This window comes from Tetrao urogallus (assembly GCF_951394365.1).
Source record: "Tetrao urogallus genome assembly, chromosome: 3".
In the NCBI taxonomy this organism is placed as follows: domain Eukaryota; kingdom Metazoa; phylum Chordata; class Aves; order Galliformes; family Phasianidae; genus Tetrao; species Tetrao urogallus.
Window position 1 is genome coordinate 47,635,221 of NC_136815.1, and position 23,135 is coordinate 47,658,355.

The following is a 23,135-nucleotide window of genomic DNA, read 5'->3' on the forward strand; positions in this document are numbered from 1 at the left end:
ATTAGATTCTCAGTCCAATTCTGACCCATTAATGAAATGAGAGTTCCCTAAAGGCAATCAAATGAGACGAATCAGCACATACACATGCTGCTATTAAAAAACTTGAGCCTGTGACACACAACCCATACATGCGAGTGAAATACATGCCTTATATTCCCCAATTAAATTTAGATTTTTTTTGATTTACACGTTGGAAGAACACAATATACTGTAACTGTAATTGTACTGTATTTGTAACAATTTCTGCAAAAAGAGATTTTTGTGAAAGAATAATCATGAAAGGGAACCAAACCACTCAGATTACTGGCACAGCTTCCTGCTGAGTGTGATTAGATAAAGGGAAAAAGAAGACTGGAAAAAATTGATCCCCTCAGCAGAATTTGACATAATTATATGCGGGATAAGATTTAGCTATTATTCCACTATTAAATTCATCAAGTGGCAAGAATGAACATTCTTGAATAATCTACTTGTTCAATCTAGGCTATACAGGGTGAAGATTCCATTAAAAAAAAAAAAATAGGGGAGATGTGGGTGATCAGGTTATACCAACCTGTTAATTTCAACCCCCTCTCAGTCAGACAGTGGAAGGATGCACTGCGATTGCTTTACCAGCAGTTCTCCAATAGCCCAGCAACTTCTGTTTAAAAGAAGTTTTCATTTTCAAAATGTGAAGTCATTAAATTTCATGCATACACATATTTGTCCTTCGCTAGTTGCAAAAACCTTCTAAATCTCAAGAATTGTGCTTGCAAGCCATACTCTCTGCAATGGTTCTTTGCTGGCACAACCTGCCCTATTGTGGCATTCCTAGTCAGGTGAAATAATTCTGAGAGGATACGCATGACTTACTAACTGAAAGGAGGAATAGTCTATGTAACCTAATGAGAATGGGGGACTGTCCTTAATGCTACTGAGTGCAGTGAAACAGCAACAATGAAATGGTGAAAGCCCATGGACTAACAGCTGACCCAGGTACTGAAGTCAAACATGAGTACAGCTACATGAGTATCTCAATGTAAAACTTCCCAGAGCTTCTGGTTTCCAAAAATCAGAAACAGTTATGCAGTTATTCTAACTATCAACACAAGCCATATGAAAAGGAAACAAAAGCAAGACACTATGGAAAGGAACATCTTATCTGAGAGATAACTTATACTGTTCAAAGAAGCGAGAGAAAAAAATGCTGTGTTTAGTATATGATTGGTACCCATTTTTCCTATTACAGATGTTGTAGACAGAATGATCTCACAGTTCATGCCCGGGTGGGGGATCTTAGCTGCAGTACTACCATGAGCCACACAGATCCAGTCTGCTGAGACGGCCTCAACTGTTATTCTAAACGATGAAATAATTGTTAAGTGAACCAGAGAAAAGAAGGAAAAAGAAAATGATCCCGGGGTTCTGGACAACCTCTTGAGTTGGCAGAGCTGTGACACATCATCTCCACTTTGCTCCCTGACACCTTCCATGGAACATGCCCTCATGGCTGGCAATGGCACCTGAGTGAGGAAGCTGCCTAGTTTGTCCAACTGCCAATCTGACTGGAATGCACAGAAGGGTGAAATGGAGAGAAACCAGAAAATTATCATAGAGGCAAAATTTAGAGGAAATAATTATTGTTGCAGCCATGATTGATTAGAACATATGTGAATAGCTGAGAGAGATGCAGTCCAGTAGTATTATGATATGAGATTGCATTTAGAAGACACAAAATATGAATGTAACAGATACGAATCCAGAGGAGGCAGCTGTATTTGAAAGGTGGCTGTAGAGATAGAAATTCACAATTAAATGTCTTGCGACAACACCATCTCCAGATATCTGTATGCTGTAATTAATTGATGTGCCTTGGGCATCTAGGTCACCATTCACGTGACGTAAAATAAATACTTTAATTTTTTCTGTACATGCCACAGAACTCAATGCAGCGAACACTTTTATGATACGTAATTTTTATATTCCAGTTTACATCTTTTAGACAAAAGCAGATGCTAATCTGCCTCTCTCTGTAGCATTATATTACAAAAATGTTAGGAAAAAATAATTCTCTGAAAGAGTGGAGAGTCAGTGGCACAGCCTCCCCAGGGAGGTGGTGGAGTCACCATCCCTGGAGGTGTTCAAGAAACACTTAGATGTTGTACTGAGGGACATGGTTTAGTGGGAAAATTTTGGTGGTAGGTGGGTGGTTGGACTGGATGATCTTGGAGTTCTTTTCAACTTTAGTGATTCTGTGATTCTAAACATCCTAAATTTGCTTCATAATATATAGTTATGCACTACTGGTTGGTAGTCCCTGAGTTTTGGTGAAACTGTCAACTGCATACAGCTCATTCAAGGAGAAGTCAGTTGTGTGCTGGAAGTGTTGCTGTCTGATAAACTCAAACATATCTGAATTTTTCATAGTCAGGAAAAGATGGAAAAATAAAAATATATGTGATAAAAATGAGTACAGATACATTACTGTTTTTTTTCCTCCGAAACAGTGTTATGTAATGGCTGGAGAACAGCTGTCTATAAAAATCAGAATAAATGGCCTGGGAGAAGTGAGATGACTGACAAGAGTGTCATGAGGTCATCAGATATAGTTTACTAAACAGCAGTGTTTATTGAGTGAATGAGTTATCCTATTAGCTTCTACTTGTCTCCAAACAAATCTTCATTAACCAGCCCCTTCTGCCAAGCGTAGCAAACAGCTCAGGCTTGATTACTGCAGGGAGTCAGCATGGGCTGAGCCAGAGAAACCACAATGTAAATACAAATCTAGGGGAAGACATGCCAGTTGCCTTCAACGTCAGCCAAGTACTAAAACATGGATTCAGTAGAGACAGCACCAGAAAGCTGCAGTGAGAGTAAAGAAAAATCAAAGTGCATGAAATTCAAAGTTCCTTACAGAAACATGTTTTAGGCAGACAAACTGACAAGAATCAGCAAAGCAGCTAAAGTGCAAAGTGGAAAGCTGACTGGCAGATACCTGGTACATCAGCAGCACATGAAACATTTGCAGCCCTCATTCTACAAAGTAGTTTAACTTTTACCACTTTTGCAATGTGAGTCTCTTTTCACTTCAGCTGGTTTGAGAAGTGCAAAACGTTCCCCCATGTTGAAGAAAAATCATTTCTGTGTGACTTACTGCACTCTGAGAAAGATACATGTTAATTCGCTTTTTGCAAAATCTCTATAAAATGCCCCAGTAAAAAGATGCCTGCTTCTTCCTGCTTACAGAAAGCAAATGTGCACCAGTTTTATTTCAAAAGTAAAATGTTTTTCATAACAATATGAATGAGCTAGATATTGCTGACAGCTTGAATTAATAATTTCCCTAGGCTTCTTCTCTCTCCTAAGAAGTACAATGTCATGCTCCAATAACAATAATAGATTTTTCAAGAGGAAAATGTAGATGTAAAAAGATCTGCCAGATGCTGCCAAATGAAGCCAGTACACTTCAGTGTCAGAAGTTGACAGTGCCTTGAGCCCCGCAGAAGTTAACTTCACTTTGAAAGCGAGAAAAAGAAATGTGGTTTTGAAAGTGGAAATTCAGACCAATGGATATGCCTAATCCTTTACCTATAATTAATAACCTAAGTCCAGAATTACTATACTGAAGTTACTGGATAACCACACTGCTTATTTTTGGAGATTACCTATAGTTATTGGCGACAGTTTGCAATTACACAGGTTCTAACTTGGGATAAATAAAGACCTCTATGCTTCTGTTTTTGCATAGGTATTGGCCAGGATGCCAACCTGAAAGGGTCCCTGACTCCTCCCCATGCATGCTGAAGATGGAGTAAAGCTTCCTTTCCTCCTCCTCCTTCTCTTCCTCAGCTGACAAAGGTAGCCAGTTTTTCTAAAGTGATGCAAAGGAGGTATGTGTACCAATCAACACACTGAGGAGAAGACACGGATGGCTGGTAGTTAGTGCATGCTGTTGGAGTACAAGAAGGAAGAATCTCTTTAATAGGGACCTGTTGGTTGATTGGTCACTGTTTAGCAGACATACATGAAATACGGTGTCAGTAGTCAGTTCACATTATAATTTTATGAGAAACAAATGAAAGGTACCTGGGATTGTTCCACCTCATCTTGCTAAACACAATATCATTGCTAATTTTGGGGGTAAAAAGAAAGAGACAGAGACTCTTCCTACCTCTTCTATTTATGAGTATAGCAGAAACAATCTTGATATTAGTTAAAAATCAGTTTTTCTTGTGCTACAACTTGGTCCATTTTTATATGACAGAGAAAAGGTAATATTTACACCACTGCCATTCCTTAGAATTTCATCTTTTCTAGGAAAGCAAAATCTCACCTTTTCTAATGGAAAACAAAAACCAGCACTTGAAATGATTGCTCAGAAACTATGTTTTACAAGATATTTCTACACTGTTCCCTAGGATCTCTTTGCAAGAGTTGAGTTTTTGTCAGAAGAAGTCTAGACATTCTTACAAATGTATCTTTAACTAAATATCATAAACTGGATTCCAACAGATTCATACCCCTGATCTGGATTCTTCCAGTTGTTAAGGCTCTTGCACTGAAACAGAAGAGCCAGATGTTTCTGAGACATCAGGCATATGGAAATTATGAGCTGATTCTATGATGCTGGCAGCTAAGGACACTCAGCATCTTTCACAATTAGACCCTCAATTAACAAAGTTTACAGTCTCACTTTTACAGCTTTATAACACACTGTTCAGATCTGCAATATTGTATTTAAAATATTTAAAAATGTATCTAGAAAGTAGATGGAGAAAGAGTTAGCATCCACTTGATGAAATTCCAACACTTGTGCTCCAGCCCCACTAATTTCCAAAGTTCTTTAAGCTGTCCAGTGCCTACTCTAATCTGTCACGTTTGTTACTTTCCATTCACTGGTTACATCAGCCTTATAAAGGCACTGAGGGATTCTGGAAACAATTACTTCAATGACCATCTCATATTCTTCTCTATCTCCTGCCTGTAGAGTAATTGGAGACTCATCACAACCAGAAAATGTGCTCTAAAATGTGTCAACAACTGGCTACTCTGGTGGATCAAATGGTACCAACATAATGTGCTGGGTAGCACATCTCCATCTTGCCTACATAGTAATTAATATGGGATGAAGGAATAAAGAGAAGTAGAAGCATTTTGGAAAAACTCAAAAGAGCTGTGCAAGGCAAGATGTTACCAATTCTACATTTTGTTGAATGAGTGGTTTTTGAAATACAGGACATATTTCTGTTTTATGAAACAATTCTAGACCCTCTTTGCTGCTGAAAGTTAGTTCCTTCCTTGTTCTTCTCCCACATCTCTTTTCTTACCCTTCAGACTCATCACCTTCCAATGAAAGGAGGTCTATCCAACTAGGAAAAGATATTATGTTGAAAGATATCTCTAGCTCATATTTATTTTCAGACATGTTTTCTCCATTGGTACATGTCACCTGAAATCTGTGGGGGTAGGCTATTATATTTTATTAGATTTACTGCATTAAAAACCCACATGCTTTCAGACTCAGAACATCTTTACCCTACATCTATTACTCAACAACCTCACCAGAGATCACAAGATGCGAGACCCAGATTTACACTTAGTGTGAGCCTTCTTAACTAATTTTCAGACACTGATCATAAAAGAGACACAAATTTTCATTCTCAGCAAGCTTTGACAGAAACAGCAAAAGGCTTTCAGGACTGCTGCATACATACGTGAAGTCCAGAAAAGGGAATGGCTGGGGAAGTAAATCAGATGAGTTGAGGGCATTTTGATTTACAATGCCAGGTCTGATATGTGGAAGTATGCTGCACCCAAACAGATGTCAATGGCCCACAGGTAGCTGACGCAAGTTTAAACACAACCATTCTTTTACACTGAATGATGCTCTATACTTTATGCTAATACAACTTGGTTCTTCAGCTGTGGATGAAGTCTGAGAGGAAGGTTTGGGAAAGGAGAATGTTGGAAATCTTAACTAATTTCTTGTCCTTGTTTGTTCTCCTTTTTCTGAACAGAGAACAAGTATTAGCTCTGCATTAACATCACTTTCAACATGATCTAGCTTTTCTGTAGCAGTGTCCCAAAGAAAGAAAGAGCTGGTACAAAGAGATGTGAATAAAGACAAAGGCAGCTCCCTTGGAATTAAACATCAAGATAATGGGCTTCACCTAAATGAGGGCATGCAACCTTGCAAAAGGTATTATCAGAGCTTCCAACACAGATTCAATACTTTCCCTAACTCTACCTCCTTCACTCTGAATACCTTCTTCCTCCGTGTTTTCATGTTTATTTGAAGGGGCAAATGATAAAAATCATGTCAGAATTCAGAGAACTATGTGAGATAAGACAGTGTATGACTGTGGGATGGAGCAAAAGTTAATTCTTTCACTTGTGTGTAAAATACACTTTACACAAAATGGAAAGCTGCAGATTCTCTCTAGAATTCCTGAGGCAATCAGATTGGGGCTAGTCATTCCTGGATGGGTTTGAATATACTGCAGTTTGTGTATTTTTTATTTGCTAAAACCATAGCTTTATTTCACCCACAAATGTGCTTAACTGTATTTCACTCTTAGCAAAATTCAGGATTACAGGTAACACCCTGTGCAAAGAGGGTTTAGCAAAAGCAAGCAGGAGCAAGGAATTCCAAAGCAGAAATAGCCTGCTTTGTTTAAACAAAAAGCCTGCCAGTCTTTATTTTGTTATGCTATTACAGCATTCTAACTTCCATCTAAGCCTTCCCAGAGGGATGTAGTCTACACTTTACTTTCGCTAAACACAGAATTTATTTGAAGTCATTACAGAAAAAAAAAAATAAAAAATCAAGTTATCGTTGTCTTGAATGTACAGAGATGAAGAATAGGTGTCTTTTTCAGTAGAACAAGTAAGAGGTCTGTCACAGCAGAGGATTTTCTAATATTATTTATAGTTGCTTTTTTTTTTTTTCCTCTCCTCTGACAGTTCAGCTCAACTCCTTGATCAGAGCACTAAGAATTGTTCTGCTCAGATGGCTTACTGCATTTTGAGTGGAATGCAATTTAGTGCTCTCCCATCTGACCACAGCCAAATTCAGTAAGGGAGAACAATTTCCAAAGACCAACACACCTATTCTTCTCCGCTGGAGGCCAGACAAAGATTGCAGCATTAGAACAGATTACCTGCATCTGCCTACAGCTGCTTTTGATAAAAGGGACTGTTAGGCTGTAATGGCAGCTGGACTGTCCGTGTCTGCAAGATAACATCAGGTGCTTTCCAAACTGAGCATCTGAGTGGTGCTTTGAAATTGAGCATTGTACAAAGCAGTGCAGTAAGATCAGTGTACCAGCACAAAAGAGTTCATTACATCTCTGCACACACTTCAGAGCTTCTGATTTTTTTTTTTTTAATGCACAGATTTATTCACTGCTACATTTCCTTTGAGTTTATCTATGGCATTACTAAAGAAAAAAGGCAGGGTTTGTTTCAAAAAGTGGTTAACCATATATACGCCCCATAGTCCATAATAGTTTCTCAGAGCCAATTACTGTTAGACTACTGCATAAACATATATTTAGGAAGCATGAAATATGTAATTATTTACCCAATCTGGTACCTAATATATCTGAGCATTCAAATGGGAATTACTGACATGATGGAATACAACATTCCACACAAATTGCTCTGGCACAAGAGGAGCCCTGCAGAATTGTACTCATTACACCTAGTTATTAAAAATTACCTGTTCCTTTTTTTTTGGTGTTTTTTTTTTTTTTTTTTTTTTTTAATTCCAAAATCACTCAGTAACTTTAAGAAGTTATCATCATCACTAATTATCTCATCTTTTTTTATCACTTCTTGGAATACACTATGGTCCAAGAGAACTTTGTAAATATTATCTGAGGACAACAAAAAATATTCAGTCCTAAATGAACTATTTGAAGCTTACTTCAGATGAGTGCAATGCACTGCTGAGGACTGGGCAGTAGCACATGCTAAGAACAACCTGTGTTATTTTTATTCCCTAGATGGATTAATTAAGCATAGCCCCTTCAGGAAAGAGGCCTAAGTCTTGCTTTCCTAAAGAACAGCAGTTAAAACCAATCACATTTGTATTATTTTCCTAAAATAGACTAATTATTACTGAAAATGTGATTGCATTATATAAATTGGGTCATGTCTTCAGATTACTAATCCATCTCATTTCTGTTACCACCGTCACAAAAAACATTGCACTTAAAATAATTCAAAACAAAGAAAAGATTCACATCTTTGTTGCTCTGTTAAGTGACAACTCAATGATTTGCCCTTCATTAGTTACTGACATCTCTGCTAAAGGACAATGTACATCTAATGCTCAGGGTTCTGTTGTTTTGGAGTGATGACCAGCCCTCCAAGCACAGCACTTTGGATAAAGGTTATATTATCTTTAAGTGGAAACAGACTGTGGGTTTATTTTATATTCTGCTCCACATTTTACCTATTATGTGTAATTATAAGTCAATGCTGCTGTGGGAAATCTGCTTCCTTGCAATGTAATTCCAGGCATACTTCAAAGACATATGTAATTCCAGACATATTTCATATACCCTACTCCTGCTTGCAAGTCAGAAAACATTATCCCCCAGAACACGAGGCCACCAATGAGATCTACTGCTAGAACCACGTGCCATGAAGTCACATCAACATGACCCAGCACCTGAGTTTCCTGGTGATAGAGATGTAGAGGGAGACATTCAGCCAGCCCAGGCTTCTCAACACAGGGCAAACAACTCTGGCAGAAACAAGGAGAGACAGTTGATTTAACCACTGCTTTTCAGACTGTGGCAAAGTCATTAAGGTTTCATGTTCGTTTATAGGTTTAAAAAAAAGTCTTGGTTAATGAGATTTTAGACATGGGTTACTTAGACAACACAGCAACTTTCAAATTACTATATGACTTGTAATACCTTTCGGTATGTTTTGTGAATGCTCAGACACTTTAATATACTGGGATGAGCATGGCTGCTGGCTCCAGGTCAGGTGCCTATAGCACCTACATACCAGTAGTAGTAAGGGGCAATATGGTGGGACAGAATTGTCTCTCTGGAGTCATTCAACAGAAGTCTCCATCTAACTGGGCCTCTGGACCCTTCTATGACAACCCAGATAGTCATACACCTTATAACACCCATGAAGAACTCAAACCCTTATTCAATCATCCATACTGCTAAAGGGAGAACAACGCAAATTGAGTCATGTCATCATATCATTAAGGTTGGAAAAGACCACTAAGATTATCTAGTCAAACCATCCATTTACCACCAATGCTGTCCACCAATCCAAGTCCTCCAGTGCCACATTTATAATGTTTTTTGAAGATCTTCAGGGATGGTGACTCCACCACCTCCCTGGGCAGCCTGTTCTAGTGTCCAATCATTCTTTCTGAGAAGAAATGTTTCCTCATATCCAACCGCAACCTCCCCTGGTGCAACTTAAAGCCATTAACTTTTGTCCTATTGCCCTTACCCAGGAGAAGAGGCCAACCCCCAACCTCACTACAACATCCTTTGAGGGAGTTGTAGAGAGCAACAAGGCCTTCTCTGAGCCTCCTCCTCTCCAGGTAGAACAATCCCAGTTCCCTCAGCCACTCCCCATAAGTCTTGTGCTCCAGAACTGTCACGGCTTTGTCGCCCTTCTCCGAACACACTCCAGAGCCATGATGTCTTTCTTGCAGTGAGGGGCCCAAAAATGAACACTGTTCTTGAGGTGTGTCCTCACCATTGCTGAGTAAAAGGTTGAAATGACGTGAAATGATTATCAATTTTGTGTATGCAACATAATCAAGAAATATTGATAAGTTGCAGAATATACTTAGGCACTATATTTAGGCACATTCCACTCAGAAATATGCAAAGGATATCCAAAGTATTTTTCATCTTGGTACAATTGTTAAAACAATACTAATAAATAACAAAACATTTCATGTAACTAATCACTGCATCTTCCTCTATTTGTGCTGCCAATAGGCTTCCTCCTTAAAAGTTCTTTTGATTGAATGACAGATTTCTCTTAAATATCTCCTTCTTTTGAAAAAAAAAAAACACCATGCTTTTTTCTGCTTCAGAGGACACTGTCAAACCTACAAGTCTGATGGCTGTTCTATTCCCAGCATCAGAAAAAGCTGGCAGGGTCCCATAGCACAGCAGGCTGAAGGACGATCAGCATTATATCCTTGTGCAAAGGATATCTGATGTGCAATCTTGGCCAAAGCACAGCCTGCAGTCTGAGGGAGGCTGAGCGCTGGTGAGAGCACATCTGTAGTCTGTGCCCGGTATGGCACTCTCAGTACAAGAGTCCCAGCACAAAGAGGACACTGACAGAGGTAGGAGGTCTGGAGCACGATGTACCCATACAGGTTGAAAGGTAGATTTGTCAGTCTGGAGGCTCTGGATGAGTGGTTATGGAGAAGACTGAATCATGCATTTGTCAGATATGCACTAAAAATGGACAGGAGAAAATGGGCACAAGTTGCACAAGGGAAATTCTAGTTATTTTTAAGAAAAAGAAATTCACACTGCAATGTAGTTCAGTGCTGGAAGAGGCAGCCTGGAAACACTGTGCAACTTTTATCTTTGGAGATATACAAGGACAACTGGAGAAGTCAACCACACGGGTGTTATCTGAACAAAAGTAGAATTGTCTTTTGCTTCTGGAGATGTCCACAAAGTAAGACCAACACAGTTCTTCATGACATTTTAAGATCACAGTTTTGAATGCTTAAGGCTGTCTTTCTAAGTCCTGGGAATGTCTCAACACAAGTCCAAGCAACTTAAGAGTTTTAAAGATTAAATTCAGTATTTATAGTCAGAGAAAAGAGCCAAAACGAGGAAGGAAGTTGAAAAATCGGTATAATACATCCCAATGCCTGACACTGCTTAAATGGCAAACAGCTGTAACTACCAAGCATTTCTCAAGTAGGGACCCATATAATATTTATTCCAGTAATCCCATCTTCCAGGTCACAGAGTTCTGTATGCCCAAAAGGTAAAACAGAATTTATCAGACTTATTTCAGTTCGTAACCTCAGCATAAAATTACACAGCACACAAACCAACCTGCCAAGTGTTGAGTACAGCTAACATTTCCAGGGCTGACTCTCATATCTCAACCCTGCCCCTGTCTCAGGCAATTTTCATCAGAACAGTTTCCATGAGTGCCAGCATCATGCTTCAAGTCAGTTAGAAATTTTTCAGCATGAGCTGCGGTCTCAGTTTTTCTCATTAAAAACCTCCACCAGCTTCAAAAACATTTTGTGTGTATGTGTGTGTGCATGTATGTGCACGGGTGATGTGGATCTTAAAATTCATAAAGCCAACTTTTGGGATAGAGAAGATGAAACTTGCTCAAGCTACAGTCAGATGCCTCTGAAATTAGAAACAGTGTTCTCCTCCAAGGTCAGCTCCTCATTAGTAAAGGAAAACATTCTTAAGTGCTGGTTTAAGCAATCTGATAGTGGATCCAAAGGCACACTGCATGTCAGGATTACTCAGGGAAACAGAGGAAATGAACTGTATAAATTCTTTGTCAAACAGTTTTCTAACACTCCAAATCTATTTTTAGGTTCAGCATCTGCAGAAGGTCTTAATTTCATTGTATTTCTTCAAGCTTTCTGCAGAGATACTTTCATTTTTGGTACAAATCCAGAAAACAACCCTGGCTTCATTTGGAAACCAAATTTGAAATCCTCATTCCTTGTTTCTTTTTGGACAGAACGGTCTTTGAAAGGACAGCCCTGAAGAGTCCCAAAGAGCTTGGACACAGCTGGGGTACAGTCAGTTCCAGCATCCTTCTCCACAGGCTTTGATTTTATTCTTGAATTCCACCTGGCACAAGTCTATTTTTAATGCCATTTGCTTTCTTTTCCCCAGTTGGCTAGGCAGCCCCTTAGAGATTTTCCACAAAGTACCTGACCCCTCTTGGTCAGATGTTCCACAGAACGGAAGGAGAACAGCTTGCTCAGCTGAAGCCTCATAATTAGCATAAACTGCAATAACTCTCAGTCCTTCTCTAACCTGCTGGCTGCACAGCATGATTTCCTTGGGATTTTTGTTTGCTTTGCTTTTAATATGAAGTGTAATATTACTGAGAATCACCAGATGGCATTGCTGCAGATAATTCTGATATTTCTGTTTATCTAAGTGTACGTAAGTTAGATATTGAAAAATGCCTAATGCAATCCATGCAGATTATTTCCTGATATTATTGCTTGAGCTCAGCTACAGAGGTGACATTTTCAATGTAAACATATCCAGTCTTAATCATGTATTTGCATCCACATATGCTAATGCTTGAGCCCTCACAACACCACATGATTTATCTGTGCTGCAAAGGAGAGTGCATGGCTGCACAGGCATGCTTTAGAAACAGGATATACAAGGTTTTCCTACATTGTACAAGTCAGACAGGAGATATTCTTTAGACTACCTTAAAATGTTATTGTTTCTTAATCACTATATTCTTTAGGTACACTGAAATGATTTAAAAGCATTTTAAATTCTTAAAATGTTGCCTGTTTAGTGTCTGAATCTGCTGGCCGAAGAGTTTCAGCTACAATGGTGGCATCTGCAAATAACCAGGGATCAAATTATGTACTAATTCACACCTCATTAAGCTCCTCTGAAGAGCCCAAATGATATGGGTAGTAACTTTTAGCGCAGGCTATGCTGCACAACATATGCTAGCACCCTGGGGCTGCGGGAGCTTTCAGCCTGCACAGCCCAGCTCTGAGGCCAGCTGGGGTGGCTGGACCTCTTCAATTTCCTAGCCCTCCAGCATGGTAAGGTTGTGATGGGGCACTTCTTTCCCAGGCATTTCTACCACCACATTAAACGGTAAACTCACATTCTCTCTTCTCATTTCATAGTCCTTCTCTCAAAACCAAGAATAAAACAATATACCTAGCCTACAAGACTGCCTTATGAATGAAGTACTCTCTTCCCAGATGCACGCAGAAGCCAGGTGCAGTCACCTCACCAAGCTGCTGCAGCTGCATGAAGATCAGAGCAGGCCACAGAGGTGACCAGGAACCCAAAAGATAGTGGTGTGCCAATAATTTTAGAACCTATGTGGTAAAAGGAAATTAGAACCTAAGGCAGCTACCACTGTAGCATACATTTATTTCATTATTTTTATTCAGATGCCCTGGAAGTCTGTGGGCCATTTCTTTGGAGGAATAGATTTGAATGCAGTTGGCATTTTTTCTCTTCAGTTGCCATCGTGCTGGCATTTTCTTGTACTATCAGCAGTCAAACAAATTCCCACTATTAGTGTATGATCACAGCTTTGAGCATTAGTGAATGAGAAGTCAAGTCCCTGAGGAAAGATCTATTGCTGATGAAAGAAACTTCCCTCGGCTGAACAGGCAGAGGTGTTTCTGGAGCAGAAGGACAGCTCTCTCATTAGGGGATGTTAAATCCATACTTTCGATCATAGTTATCCCCCATGTCTCCCACAAAAGCATTTGAAACATCACCTTAGTAGAGGTAAGATCGTTCTCTTCCTTCTTTCTTTATATCTGCCTCACTGCCATATAATTTGTTATTTTATTGAGGCCAGTATTATTAGAAATCCAAGAAGTCTTTCCTAGGATTGCTTTCCCAGTCAAGGCAACAGCAAGGTAGTCAATACAGATGTTTTCGGATGGACTTAATTCAGCACTAATCCTCATTAAATGGATGAAGGAATGTAAGTAAGGTAATAAAAGAAAAGATGTCTGAAATACCAACGCAAAGCATGGACCTTTGAGAGTCCAAGAATTAAAAAAATGAGAAACATAACTCAGTAAAACTCCCACAGCAGAAAATGTATCTGCAGCAGTCTCTTAATGCCTCAATGGATGTCCAAGGAGAGAGCTGCAAATCACTTATCTCTCTGGGTTTGAAGGGGCTGTCTATAGAAGCAGTAATGCGAGATAGACCCAGTGGATTACATTTTTCAATAACAAAGCCTTGTTCCTAAGATTTTTTAATAAAGCCAGCTACCCAGAGAAGAGATCAGAACTCTGTAATTGTGTTACAAAACAGCAGCAAGAACCAGAGACAATTTACAATAAATATTTTCCTCTTATGGGTTTTCCAAGTACATTTGGTTGGTGCATACAGCCCCCTTTTCCACTTACACACTCCTTTTATGCCCCCCCATGCATCCCCAAACAGGAGTACTGTTATTCTAAGTGACAGAAACAAACTCTTAAGGGTTGAAGTTATTGTCTCATGGATTAATGAACAGTTATTTTATTAAAAAAAACCCAAAAACTAATAAAATTTTTCACAAATAAATGAAGAGATGGCCATGGTGATCCACAGATAGAAATACTCAAAAATCCCCATCCTTCAGCTTTTGCCTCAAAACATTTGACACAAGCTAAAGCCCTGCAATGAAGTAACACACACCCTATGTAAATCCTGTCTTTGTAGTGTGGTGCAAACCCTTCATGCATGCAAGCACTACTTTTGCAGAAGAAATTTTGTCAGACGAACACTATTTCTTAATGGTGAGTGAATTAGACGAGAACTCCTCTGAGGCATTTGTTAAGAATGCTTTGATGCCTGTCATGTATTGCCAATGTATTTCCAACAGTACTTAGACTTGTTACTTTTAGAAAAATCATGAATTAAGCTGAACATTTTTGGTTAAAAGGATTGAAGGCATCCTTTGATGACATAAACCAATTGACAAGAGGCTTTATAAAAAAGACTTGAATAAGAGATTAGGAACCTGCAATGTACAAAAAACTGCAGCTGGAAGACAGGAGATAAAAAAACAAAAGTTGAGAATACCGAAAACAGAAGCTACAGAACCTGGAAGAGAGATAGTGGGCACAGTGAAAAACTGTAACAGTAAATATTAGTTATAAATATGAAGAGTACATGAATAGTAAATGAAGTTTGTGTAAAGCAGAGGAGCTGGAAGAAAGATGCCGTCCCTTATTCTCTGACAAAGAGCACATGCATGCAATGGTTCCTGCCTCTTGCTGTTCTGAATACAAGAGATGGATTAGGATTTTGGTTTCTGACTTGCATTTCTTTCCACAAAGCACTAATTCTGTCATCAGTATCTGGAATTCATCGTGGTTATTTCCAAAAGAAAAGCAACCCTGAGAAGTGCTTGTATCTCTCATATTTAGATCCAAACCTCTCCTTGAGTCATTTTTGCTGTAGAAGGAATAACAACAAGGTGTGAACGTGCATGTTTTGTCTTGCAGACTTCTTCATTCCCAGCCCTATAATACAGCTGAAGAGTTGTACCAGCTGCTAATCAGCACATCCAGTAACTTCCAACTTACAGAAAGCACAACATCTCTCAAAGCAAAATTCAGCTGAGGAACCCTCCTTTGCTGGTGAAAGCCAGCAGAGCTGCTAGCCCACAGCCTTCTTACTCAGCCTCACTAAATTGCAATTGCTCTTCTGGGGATGAGAGCAGGAGGAGATACGACCTTGGACTTCCCTTCTGTGTGCCCTGAACACAGAATAAATTAGCTTGGACACAGTAAACAACACAACTGCATCAGTCTGGGTCTGTGTCTAGTTTCAAGCTGATTACTCAGTCCAGCTCCCTGCTGAAATGGACTCAAGGGTTTGGGTCTGGAAGAGATCTGATGGCTGAGCTGACGGAGCTGCACAGAAAGGTACCTTCATTTTTGTCACCCCTGTGCATTTCCCATCTTGTTACTCACCAGTACTGCTCTGGATGGTCCTCACTGTAGTGGTTGTTCGCGGGGGAGAAGACGACCGCAGTGATATGCACTCATCATCTTGGGAGCAGCCCTTCTCAATGGCTCTCACATAGCTGTGGCTCCTCATACGGAAGCAGCCCGGCATTGGCAGGTCCAGAGCCTCCACTGCCTGAGACTCAAGCTCACTGAACACTGATTCGCAGACGGACTCAAACTGACCATTCACCTCCATCTCACTCACCTGTGGGCAAAGATAATCAGGTTCAGCATGCGAAAAGTAGAGGTTTTATGCAGAGATTTTTATTTCAGCCCTTGATTCCAGCCAACACCAGTGGGAAGCTGTGAGTCTCCATAAAAGCGCCTGGTTTTCCTCACCTCAGGAAGATGAAGCTCTGACAATTACGACCATTACACTGAAAAACAAAAATCACACTTTCTTTGATGGTTGAAAAAAATAAAGGTCAGCTTAACCTTGGGACAATCAGTGCAAGCCAAAGGCAGTGACAGAGCTGAGGGGCTGGAAGCTTAAGCGCAGACACAGTAATAAACAGTGGGAAAGAGGAGGCTGGTATGGGAAGGAGCTTTGCTGCAGGGAGGAAATCTTTGTATAACTACATATTCTGGCTGACTCCTTTGAGAGCTGAAATGTGCCAGGGAAACTTTAGACCCTTTGTGGAGCATACACTAGGTGGTGACAAAGACTTCCACTCCACACAAGTTCAAGAACAGTTAAAGGTACGCAGCTTTGCTGCAGATCTTGCGAACCTGAAAATCACTTATCTGTGCTTATATATGAATAGATGCTTATATTTCTAAACTCATAACTGAGTCCTGAGCTTGGCATTAAAGCATAATGATTATCACTGTAGGAAATACACACACAAAAAACATCACTTAAGGGTTTTGCTGTTTTTCAGGCATGCAAAAAACCAACATTCTAGAAGGTAAGACTTAGAGTGAAAGAAAAAAAATAGGATGGCTCTTAATAAGGAAAGCATTATGTCAAGTAATTTGTACACATAAACGAAAAAGGAAATCTTAAAAAGTAGAACATATTGTTTTATCACTGGGAAGTTGCTTAAAATAGTATGGAAAGATCACAGAGAGTACATGATATATGTATCATGTGTATCACCATGTGTATCATATATGTATCACCATGTAAAATGGTGGAGGACAGTGATATCCCTGCATAAACATTTCTGAATTAAGACTTTAAAAAATATTTTCTTACTCATACTGACAAATGGCACTAATTCTTTGGCAGACAGCTTTGTCTAAGAGCTATGTGTCCAGCTAAATAAGAAAGCTAACCTAATGTTCACATAGTTTCCTCTGAGGCTTTCATTCCCATGCTGCTTCTCTTAGATACATCCTAACCCTTCTGCTAGAGCATCAACCCTTATGCAAAGTGCTTCACTATATTATACACAGGTGAATAACCGCAAGCTACAATGTCCAAAGATAGAATATCACAGAAACTCAAGCTACAAATTCATACTGAATGGCTCATACATTTGTTACAGCTGAAGTCTTACTATCAATAACATCACTTGCTTTTTTTTGACATTTGGTAATCTGACATTCCAATGTTAAAGGGAATCACAGCATCACAAATCCTGTCTGCTATGCTTCTTGACCTTTTTAACAAAGTTATTTTATCCAAGAGATTGATCTGAATGATGCGCTTAAGCAAACAAGCCAAAAGTCACACCAAGGAGCTACAGGATTTAGCAGATGAACTACTGGCCCACTGCCTTGTGAAATGCTGGCACTTCTGCACTTCTTTCAGATTTGTCCCTGGCCAAATTAACTGCACAAGCATATTGTAGGCAAGGAGAGACTACTTTATGATGTAAAAATTCATAAACTGAATAAGTGGGACTTCCTGTTCTTCTAGATAAGAATGAACACAGAAGAGTCTAACAGAACTCCTAGTCAATAAGATAAGCAGGCCTTTGCACTTAATATATTCTGTGATACTTGTACTATGAAGGTGAAAAGTTCAGAGGCACTCAGGGTTAAGATGTATACAACAGGATAACAAAAGCTTTGAAAATATAGTAATATTCTTGTAAGAATTGTAAAACACAAAATACTGTGGAATTCATTTTCCTTTAGCATTACAATCAGCTTCTATATGACTTTTTGAGGGATGTTCAGAGAATTTGATTTCAGACCAGATCCTTAAGACACATGTAGAAAGATACTGCTAATGAGCACCTGCTTTTGGAAAAGGTAAATAAAAGATCAGACTGCTTCTGCTTCAAACAAACTGCATATTGTCCCACTTATCCTTTTGCAAAAGGAAGGCTATGGCATTAACAGATGTTGCATTCTCACAAACAAAACTGCGTGAAAATATTAAAAAAGAAAATAAATGTTTTGAAAGCATGTAGCATGCAATAGCTTGAGTCTATTTTAAGCAAAACAGAGTTTCAGAGTGTGGTTTGGTGAGAGTGATGCCCTGGATGCATGCACCCACCTGACTGATGGTACTCATGGCTCTCATGTAGCTCTCATTGCGTGAGCGGAACTTGGGGGATGTCAGCAGCCCTGCAGGGTCCAGGCTGTCCAAGCTCCTGTTGATTGAGACTTCGCTCACTGCCCTCAGGTAACTGTGGCTCCGGATCTGAAGCTTTGGCGAGTGTTCACTGGATATCCTGAGAGGTTTGCAGGAAAAGAAAGAAAAGAAAGAGAAGAAAGAGAAGAAAGACAGAAAGACAGAAAGAAAGACAGAAAGAAAGACAGAAAGAAAGACAGAAAGACAGAAAGACAGAAAGAAAGAATATTTCATCAAACACAAATAGCCTCATCAGAAGTGGGTATAAGCAAGTGCTTTTCACTGGGACAGCAGTACTTGAACAGGTTGTTATCCTTATTTCATAAATATACAAATACTGTGTAATGTCAGCACTTTCATTTGGATTAATCTCTTTCATTTGGTGGAAAGAGAGAAGTAATGTGTAAACCATGCCTAAGCAGAATGGTAACATAACTTTTATTTTATTTACTGAGAGCAGCACAGCAAAATTTTATGTTGTGTTTATGGTGGCAGCTACCCATTCCAATAAAAACTTCACCACGTGAGAGGAGCAATGACACTGAAACAACTTCATGTGTAGTTTTTAAAAGACCAAATGGAGCCATTGAGGTGAGAGCAACAGAAGAAAGTGCTTAGAGGTGAATGCTGCAATCATCAAAATCAGACAGAGAGTGTGGTGAGGAAAGGAGTGGCCTGAGACTAAATCTGTGTGTAGTAACCTCAACACACCTGCAAAACACTTCTTGATGTGGCCAGAGGTTCTATTTTTTTTTTTTTTAAAGTGCTTGTTCCTTTCTCAGAAAGGCTGGTATTGATCAGACCTGGCTCTGTGACTCATGCATGTTCCTGTTAAACAGGAATGGAGTCTTCAAGGGCATATAAGCAAATAGTGCAGGCAGACCATCCACAACACGCAAAATGACTTCACAGCATAGCTTAACTCATGAAATCACTCCAACAATCATGGTTGAATTTTATGTGATTTCATTTTATATTTTAATGCTGGCTGAAGGTGCAAGTTGAGGAAATGTAGACCAGCTAAGTAGCTTTATATGACTTGATGTCAAATTAGAAGTGTGAAAAACACAGTTGTGTTTCTGAAGTGGAAACAACCCCCATCTTTACAGTACCAGTGGCAAATGAGATGGACAAGTAGTAGTGTAAGTAGAGCGCACAAAATGCAATACTCAGGAGTCAGCCAACAAGGCTCATAACATTTAAATACAATTTTCTATTTGTGAGATGTTTTACCCTCTGAAAATGCTCAGTAAGTGTTGTCTTCGCAATCTGAGGTACCCATAAAAATGTGAGTCACAAAAAAACTGATTTATGTCTTTTTTATGATACGAATTTTTTTGGGATATATCTTTTTAAACAGTGAACAGATAATGTATTGAAATGGTATTTGTACTGAAATATCTTCAATATTCTCCAAGTATTGCAAAGCCAACACACTAAATTGACAAAATTTTACATTTTGAAAGGCATATCTTACATGGATACTTGCATGTATATGAATAAAATATCTGTAACCTAATTAAAGGCTTAAACTTGGTTAACTGATGTTCAGAAATGCATACCCAGTTGACCTGAAAGAAGAGAAACCATTTTATGTTTAATTTGTCGAGCATTTGCAGATATTTTGCATTCAAGTAGCTAATGATGGCTATAAGTATGAACAATTTCCCAGTGACATGCACACTTCTGTCAATGCATTTTTAGGAGGACAAGTCCGTTGTGTAATTGCACACCTAAGTGGTTCAGCAACTGGGCCTATTTCTGAATGGCTCAATACAGTAATAAAATCTAGGCCATCTCTGAAATACTGCATTGTCTGGCTGCTAATTACCTGCCTAATAAAAATATGTAAACTTATACTAATTACTAGTTATTTTTATCACAAAGACATATCCTTTGCTTGCCATTTTCAGTGGGTGCGCAGTGCAATACTCACAGGAGCCGTTTTCATGTGCTCTGACTCCTTAAGCCATTTGATTCCACATGTAAAAAACAGAAAGCTTTTTAGATGTCAGAATTAGTAATGTTTCAAATGACTCAAAAGAACGAAGAGAAAATGATGAAAAAACGACCATTACAAAACGCTGCCAGCTACAGCATTTTTATAACTAACACTAACCATAGATCTCTTGGAAAAACAAAGAATCCTGTCTGTTGGTTGATAGAAATATAGAAATAAAAAGAATAAAACAATTAAAAAGACAGAATGAATAATTCAACAGACATTATTTTTTCAGATGCAAGCAAGCTTCCTCACTCCTTGCAAATCTGTAAACTGATCAGCATTGCTTGAAATGCATTTCTTAAATTAATTCAAAATGTACTTCATGAATATGTTGTGAACAGTTTGCTGCCAGTATGTGACATGCAAAATTCAAATATGCTTGATTAGCTGCCAGTTAGTCAAACGTGTCACCTGGGGCTGTTGCTGTTCACTGATTAGCTGAGCTCACAAGAATAAACTGCAGTACACTGCAAAATTCAGTGCACAGATAGTGCCAGACAGAAATTTGCAAGTGCTGAGGCAGGTGCCCTTTAAAAACTGGAAGCGGTATATCAAGGTGCAGGCATGCAGGGCAGCAAGGTTTTGCTGTTGCACCCAGGGCACAGATGCTACCACCACTGTCATGGAAATACATACCCATAAAAGGTATAGAAATTCATTTTTTACATGTATTTGCATTGCTTAAGAATGTTTTCCCAGCTTTGCAGAAAACAAGGACGTGCATCCATGACAGAAAACACTTTCCTGCTATTTTAGATGTAGGTGGTCAGCACAGCTACCTCCTTTCTCTCGGTACTCTTCTTCCAGAATATATGACCTGCCAGTTTGGCACATATCAAGAACAATATCTAGAACAATGTTTTACAGGAGGCCACTAATTTTAACCTGTGCATACCTCCCATCTGTTGTTTAAACCTGACTAGGATACTGGCAGCTCCTGGAGGAGGTGGCTTCCTGCTTACTGATTGCTACAATCACTCCTTCACTAGATGTAGCAATGGGGAAGAGATAAAATTTAAAGCACAGACGAAGAAACATCCACAGGTTTCCATTTATGATGATTAATATTATCTTCATAGCCGTGTAATAAATTGTCACTGTAGTCTCTATAGTACACTCCAATGAAAATCTGAAAGGCCACTGAATTTTGAAATCATTCAGTTCAGTCAGGAATATGGCTGTGTACAATAGGAAAACATCTGAATGTTTTTATTTATTGTTTTTTATTGTAATTTATTGTTTTCAGAGTTTCTATTACCTATAACATGCAAATTAAAATAATCTGTATTTTCTTATGGGTTCAACTCCATATCCTGTTTATTGTACATTACCTAAACTCTTTTTTGATGCCATCCACATTTCCACAACATAGTGTAATAGCAAGGGACTCAGACTTTGGGATGCATTAGATATATTAATTGGCAGGAGGATGTGAGTTATTGAACCTCTTCAATGACCTCCTTTAGTGCGCTGCATCATTTCTATGCTGCAGTGCTTGCCTGGGTAATGTGGGACAAGCACCCAAGAGTGGTCCTGAACTCAGAGCCCAGGCCCTTTCCCAGGACCTTACACTCTGCTTGTCCCTACTGTGGAGCCCAAGGGGACTGACTGAAAAAGTTGTGCTGAGGGGGGTGGAAATGAGGTTTCAGAGGATCACCAAAGTTGGAAAAGACCTCCAAGGTCATCCAGTCCAACTGTCCACCCACCACCAGTATTTCCCCACTAACCATGTCCCTCAGTGCAATATCTACACGTTTCTTGGACAGCTTCAGAGATGGTGACTCCACCACATCCTTGGGCAGCCTGTGCCACTGCCTGACTGCTATTTGGAGATGTTTTTTCTAACACCAAACCTATATGTTTACTGAGTCCTGGTGAGAAACATAGGCTCCCCTGAGCAAAGGAAGGCCAAAATCTCTGACTGACACTGTACCTCAAGAAAGTATCCCACCTGTGAAAGCAAAACACTACTGAAAGCCTGTGAGGTGGTCTCACAAGGAGAAGAGCACTAATTTAAGCAGAGAATAAGTTTTGGCAAATCATCTAAAACAGATGTGCAAAGGAAATATTTAAGCTGCCTCTGCATACTACCCTTTGATTTCTGCTCTATACCTTTCAGACATACTGAGATTGAGTCTCTCATTTTCATTCAGGTGTAGAAATGAAAGGACTTAAAATGCACAGATAATCATCTCTAACACTGTTGCAACATACATTCTTTCAATCACCTTCTCAGATGATCACCAGGATTAGCGAGGAGTGAAGAATAGCCATAAATTCTCTTTACAAACTGCCTTGTTGTTTCTGACTCATATTCTGTCTAGGATTTAGCTAATTCACATATATATTAAAGGCTATAAAATAATCTTAGCAGGTTAAACAGGAAATGGCTTAAATGTATTCCTTGAAGAATTTCTTTGCTTTGAAAATGGCTTTGAAATGACAAAGTGGACAAGAAAGATTTCCCTGTTTACAAGAATGGGCAAGTTTAGCTTTTAATATTTTCTTTTCATTTAGGAAGGCTGTCATAGATGTGCTTTTTGAGAAAAACACTTTCATTTGCAACACTTCATTTCTGAATGAAGACAGGGAGAGACTAGACTGACAGTGGCTGCATCCCCTTAGCTTAGATGTATAACATAACAGGAAAAAGTGCTGTAAAGAAAAATATTCCCGAGACCGGATTCTCTTCCCCCAGATCAGCATTCAGATTCATAGTACAAAGCACAGGGTTGTGCCAGCTGGGTATGGTGCTATGCCAACACAAAATGACAAAGCAGAATAAAGGGAAAGTCATAGAAACATAGAACAGTTTGGATTGGACAGGACTTTTAAGATCATCTAGTTCCACCCTCCCCTCACCTTGCTATAAGCAGGGGTAGAAATATGTCCTG

At 39.2% G+C, this 23,135-nt stretch overlaps 1 protein-coding gene across 1 annotated transcript in view; it reads right to left on the reverse strand.

Annotated features, from left to right (window-relative positions):
* DLGAP1 (DLG associated protein 1) overlaps nt 1-23,135 on the reverse strand; it is a gene marked incomplete at both ends in the record, with an annotated part of 129,908 nt that overhangs the window by 68,000 nt on the left and 38,773 nt on the right. The window contains 2 exons of the mRNA XM_079533714.1: nt 15,674-15,914; nt 18,159-18,336. Of these exons, the coding sequence (XP_079389840.1) occupies nt 15,674-15,914; nt 18,159-18,336 (419 nt within the window). The remainder of the gene's footprint in view (nt 1-15,673; nt 15,915-18,158; nt 18,337-23,135) is intronic.